At 53.3% G+C, this 6000-nt stretch overlaps 1 protein-coding gene across 1 annotated transcript in view; it reads left to right on the forward strand.

Moving 5' to 3' along the window:
- LOC104675307 (leukocyte immunoglobulin-like receptor subfamily B member 1) overlaps window positions 1-4727 on the forward strand; it is a 38462-nt gene extending 33735 nt beyond the window's left edge. Inside the window, 10 exon segments of the mRNA XM_010379801.2 lie at window positions 88-372; window positions 519-818; window positions 1131-1181; window positions 1460-1510; window positions 2145-2261; window positions 2568-2643; window positions 2726-2763; window positions 3024-3076; window positions 3960-4121; window positions 4123-4727. Coding sequence (XP_010378103.2) covers window positions 88-372; window positions 519-818; window positions 1131-1181; window positions 1460-1510; window positions 2145-2261; window positions 2568-2643; window positions 2726-2763; window positions 3024-3076; window positions 3960-4121; window positions 4123-4344 — 1355 coding nt within the window. The 3' untranslated portion in view covers window positions 4345-4727.
- Window positions 4728-6000: the final 1273 nt, after the last annotated feature.

Below are 6000 nucleotides of genomic sequence, written 5' to 3' on the forward strand. Positions count from 1 at the left end.
GATGGTGACATCTGAAGGGTCCTGGGACTGGGAGCTGGGATCTGAGTATGGGGACGTCTTGGGATGCAGCCTCTGATTTCTTTCCAGGGCCCCTCCCCAAACCCACCGTCTGGGCTGAGCCTGACTCTGTGATCAGCTGGGGGAGCCCTGTGACCATCTGGTGTCAGGGGACCTTGGAGGCTCAGGAGTACCGTCTGGATAAAGAAGGAAGCCCAGCCCCCTGGGACAGACAGAACCCACTGAAACCCAGGAACAAGGCCAAGTTCTCCATCCCATCCATGACACATCAACATGCAGGGAGATATCACTGTTACTATCACAGCCATGCAGACTGGTCAGAGCTCAGTGACTCCCTGGACCTGGTGATGACAGGTGAGAGGACACTCAGGGGTCCCAGCCCCAGGCTCTGCCCTCAGGAAGGGGGTCAACTCTCAGGGGCATCTTCCTTTCACAGCCCAGCCCTGGGGATGATGTGGGAGGTGGGAGCCCATTAAACACGGTGCCTCCTTCTCTCCTAGGAGCCTACAGCAAACCCACCCTCTCAGTCCTGCCGAGTCCTCTTGTGACCTCAGGAGAGAGCATGACCCTGCTGTGTCAGTCACGGAGCCAGATGGACACTTTCCTTCTGTTTAAGGAGGGGGCAGCCCATCCCCTGCTGCATCTGAGATCAGAGCACGGAGCTCAGCTGCACAGGGCTGAATTCCCCATGAGTCCTGTGACCTCAGTGCATGGAGGGACCTACAGGTGCATCAGCTCACGCAGCTTCTCCCACTACCTGCTGTCACACCCCAGTGACCCCCTGGAGCTCACAGTCTTAGGTGAGGCTCCTGACCCTGTCCTCTCTGAGCTCAATGGCTCAGCTCAGGCCCTACTCCCAGCAGAGCTCTGGGCAGGGACGGAGGGAGGGGGGCTCAGCCAGTGGGGGACTCAGCCCTTAGAGGGGAGGAGGACAACAGGGTCCTCCCAGGCATGCCCATGCTCTTCTCCCTTACTTGGGGTCCAGAAGGTGCCAGCTGGGCAGAGACATGGTCCCTGGGAAGCCACAGGGCAGATGTAGGAAGAAGTTCAATTTGAGGTGGAGACTCCGGGGCAACCCCAGACTCTCACCCTCCTCTTGTCCTTCTACCCAGGATCCTTGGAGAGTCCCAGCCCCTCACCCACAAGGTCCATCTCAGCAGCTGGTGAGTCTTAGAGGCCACTGTCCAGAGAGTTTCCAAAGCCCGAGGCCTGTCTCAAGACACGCTCAGTGGATCTAAGTCCTCATTCCAATTCTCAGCTGGGCTTGCTTCCAGGGATGTGGGAGTCGGGTAGTGACTTGGGAGGCACTACAGCCTCCCAAGGCCCTGAGGCTGAGTAATGCGGGGTGAGGGGTCAAGGCAGAGGGAGATGTTGGGAGGAGAAGCCGAGCTGAGGTGGGGGGCAGGGCAGCCCCAGCCCTCACGTCCCTGTTCTAACCCAGCAGGCCCTGAGGACCAGCCCCTCATGCCTACAGGGTCAGGCCCCCAGAGTGGTGAGTGAGGGGCTCTGAGTGGGAGGTGGGCGGGGTCCCGGGGAGGCAGGGGTGGGCTCTGTCCTAGGTTCAGGCTCCTCTGGAGATGGCGATGTGGACAGGCCCCTCCCCTGCCTGGGCCTCAGTTTCTCCAAATGTAAAGGAGAGAGACCTGCAGGTGGGAATGTTCCTTTCAGCTCTGACTCCCAGCTGTGGCCTCCTGGGAGAGGAGGCCTCCCAGGGAAGCCTCCCAGAGTCGATTCCGTAGGGGCCTGTCCTGTCCCACCTGCAGCAGTGACGGTGACCTGGGGCAGGGGTGGGGAGCAGGGCTGTGGTTCAAGATGATCAGGCTCTTTCCCTGCAACTCTGGGACTTGGCTCTGGTGCAGGGAACAAGGGCTGCAGATCAGAGTCCCGGGTTCCCTTCCCAGCTCTGCTGCTTCCTGGCTGGGGGCCCGGGGCAGGCGATTCCCCTCTCTGAGTCTCAGTTTCCTCCTTTGTGAAATGGGTAGAGAGAGGGTGGCAATCTCAAGTTGCACAACTGCTGTGAAGTTTGGAGGTAATGAAAGAAATACCCAGCACACACAGTAGGTGTGCGCACAGTAGGTGGTCACATCAGTGACATCATCCCCATTCCTGATGTCATCACACCCAAGGTCTGAGAAGGCAGTGGGAGGTACTGATCGGGGTCTTGGTGGTCTCCATCCTGCTTCTCTCCCTCCTCTTCTTCCTCCTCCTCCAACACTGGCATCAGGGCAAACACAGGACATCAGGTAAGCAGGAAATTGGGGAACCTGTGGGCTGAGGCAGGGTGGGCTCAGGGCACCAGCCAAAGAGACTGCAGATAGGAGAGGTCAGCTTAGAAACTGCTCCAGAAGTTCCCAGTGAGAAAATCTAGAAAGAAGAAAATAAAGAAGGGCATAACAGAAGTGCTTTATTCTTTCGGTTTTTCTAAACTTAGGAAGGATTTAAAACATCCTTGCAAGTGTATTTTCGGGTTTGTCTTCCTCTTGAGTTGCATGTGCAAGGCAGGTGGTTCTAACATTCCGAGAGCTGAGACTCTGTCCACCTTTTCCCAGCCCAGAGACAGGCTGATTTCCAACGTCCTCCAGGGGCTGCGGAGCCAGAGCCCAAGGACAGGGGCCTACAGAGGAGGTAATTCTGCCAGAAGACCTCAGACTCCCACCCACCCCAATAGCCACCTCACCGCCCCTCACACTCCTGTATCCTCCCCCAGGTCCAGCCCAGCTGCTGACGTCCAGGGAGAAAACCCCAGTAAGTGAGAGGCAGAGGGGGGCACCTGGGGTGGAGAGGCAGGCCTCAGAGTTTCAATAGCAATGGGGGCAGGAGTACGGGCTGGTAAGGGTCAGGGACTCGGGGGAAGGTGGTCTGAACCCACACTGTAGGACCTCAGGCACATCACAGCCCCTCCCTGCATCACAGTGGCCCTAATGGGAACAGGGCAGGGTCCGGCAGGAATGAGAGGTCCCAGGGAACCTTCCCAGGAGACAAACCCCTTGATCTGCCCCCAGCAGATGCTGCCATGAAGGACACACAGCCTGAGGATGCGGTGGAGCTGGACAGTCGGGTGAGACCCCGCCCCTGTCCCAGGCACCAAAGGCCTCCTGGTGCCAGATCTAATCCTGCAGGACTTCTCTGTCCTCCTTCCCCTGGCTCTCAGCATCTTCACATTGGACCCCTCCTTGTCCAGCACGCTGCCTCCCGCCTGCTGTGACCTCACTCTCTCCTGCTGTCCTGGGACCTCGCGGGCCTCCTCCCGGGTCCCCTTCCTGCTCCTCCTTCTCTGTTTGGCCGTCTGGTTGTTAGAGCGCTCCCCAGGCCTCAGGAGGATGAGGAATAAATGAACCACCCCGGTCCCCTGGGCTCCCTTCATTCATTCATCCGGCGAGTGTTCCCAGGGAGCTCACTGTGGATCGGGCTCCCGGTGGGAGCTGCAGACACAGCAGGGAGCAAAGCCGCCCCCGCCTCCGGAGCTCACCTCGTGGTGGGAGACAAAATGCAAATAAATGCACCGTGTGCAGCAGTGCAACGTGCTGTCAGAAACATAAACCAGGGAAAGGGCAGAGTGTGGGGCAGTGGGGCCAGTCTGAATGTAAGGGGAGGGCTGTCTGCTCAGCTGTCATCTGAGAAGCCTGGATGGAGGGGGCCACAGGATCCTCTCATGGACGAGCCCCTGCAGGCAGAGGAAACAGCCGTGCAAAGACCCCGAGGCAGCAGCGAGCTCTTGCAGGAAGGCGGGCGTGAGGCTGCAGCCAAATGGGCAAGGTCAGAGTGAGGAGGAGAGGCCAGAACCGCAGGGAGGGAGAGGCCAGACCCTCCACAGCCCTAGGGCGTCCCTGAGATTCCCTCAGGAAAGGGATGTAGTCGGATCACCCTGGGAACAGTGGGGAAAATTGACTCCAGGGAGTCAGGGGGACTCAAGGACACCCCCCACCAGTGTCTTTCTCCAGCAGAGCCCATATGATGAAGACCCCCAGGCAGTGACATATGCCCAGGTGATACACTCCACACCTAGGAAAGAAATGGCCTCTCCTCCCTCCCCACTGTCCGAGGAGTTCCTGGACACAAAGAGTACACAGGCGGAAGAGGACAGGCAGATGGACACTGAGGTGAGTCCTTTCCTCTCCAGGCCCCCAGCCCTCCCCCACCCCCACCACATTCCTTCCCTCTCACTCTCCCCCACTGCAGGCTGCTACATCTCAAGCCCCCCAGGATGTGACCTATGCCCAGCTGCAGAGCTTGACCCTCAGACGGGAGGCAACTGAGCCTCCTCCACCCCAGAAACGGGAACCTTCAGCTGAGCCCAGCGTCTACGCCACCCTGGCCATCCACTAATCCAGGGAGGACCCAGATCCCACAAACCATGGAGACTCAGGACCCCAGAAGGCATGGAAGTTGCCCTTAGTGGACATCATTGAACCCCAGCCAGCCTAGTCCCCTAACACAGACCACTAGAAGATTCTGGGAACTTTGGGCTTCACCTGATTCTGCAAAGATAAATAGTATCCCAGCATTACCAAAATAAAGTAGCAGACTTCTCAGTTCACAATGAGTTAACTGATGAAAAAAAAAAAAAACAGAAGTCAGAAAATGTTTTAAATTGAATGATCATGTAAATATTACACATCAAATCAATGACATGGGAAAATGGGAGCTTCTAATGAGGACAAACAAAAAATAAGGAAAAATTAATAAAGTCAAAAGTTTATTCTTGAAAACATTAATGACACATGGAACTTGGCCACAATGATAAAAATAAGAATAAAAAAAGAGCAGGCACCCTTTTCCATACAGGAACAAAATAGGAGGCAGCACTACAGACCCTACACACAGCTTTACAAAGGTGAAAGAAAACTGAGCAATTCTATGCCGACATAACAGAAAATGCAGATGAGATAGATGAAATATTCAAAATTACAGTTTACTTAATGAACATAAAGATAAATAGAAAAACTGAATCGTCATTACATAAACTTATATAAAATGCATTGATCCTGTAATAAAAAATGTTCCCACAAAGTAAATGCCACTTCAGGAAGATTTGTTGGTGGTTTTTTCAAACTCTTATGCACTCCTGAAACACACACACACACACACACACACACCCAGAAACTTGCATAAATTTTCCCTGAGAATATTTTGTGTATATTTACACAAATACATTTTATCAGACTAGGAACAAGTTGACACCCAAACCTGACAAGGAAACTACAAAATGGGAAAGTCATGGATGATCTCTCACAGAAATATAAATCCCTTAACAAATATTAACAAGTAAGATTCATGTCTCTATAAAATAGACAATATATCATGACCACACTGGTTTTTTATTTTATTATTTATTTATTTATTTATTTATTTATTGAGACGGAGTCTCGCTCTGTCGCCCAGGCCGGAGTGCAGTGGCTGGATCTCAGCTCACTGCAAGCTCCACCTCCCGGGTTTACACCTTTCTCCTGCCTCAGCCTCCTGAGTACCTGGGACTACAGGCGCCCGCCACCTCGCCCGGCTAGTTTTTTGTATTTTTTAGTGGAGACGGGGTTTCACCATGTTAGCCAGGATGGTCTCGATCTCCTGACCTTGTGATCCGCCCGTCTCGGCCTCCCAAAGTGCTGGGATTACAGGCTTGAGCCACCGCACCCAGCCCACACTGGTTTTTTATTATTTTTTAATTTTGTTTATGAAAAGCAAGGGTAGCTTAATTTTTGAAAACTCAATGTAAGTCAGTATTTTAACAAAATGAACAAAAAATTATCATCTCAACAGACAAAGCTTTTGTCTGAGCACCTTTTCATATACCTGCTGACCATTTGTATGTCTTCTTTTGAGAAATGCCTGTTCAGCTCCTTTGCCCGTGTTTCAAGTAGTTTTTGGTTTCTTGCTGTTGCGTTGTTTTAGTTCCTTATATATTTTTAAATATTAACCCTTTATCAGGTATACAGCTTGCAACTATTTTCTCCCATTTCTGAGTTGTCTCCTCATTCTGTTGTT

Source organism: Rhinopithecus roxellana, chromosome 12 (genome assembly GCF_007565055.1).
Source record: "Rhinopithecus roxellana isolate Shanxi Qingling chromosome 12, ASM756505v1, whole genome shotgun sequence".
Taxonomy (NCBI): domain Eukaryota; kingdom Metazoa; phylum Chordata; class Mammalia; order Primates; family Cercopithecidae; genus Rhinopithecus; species Rhinopithecus roxellana.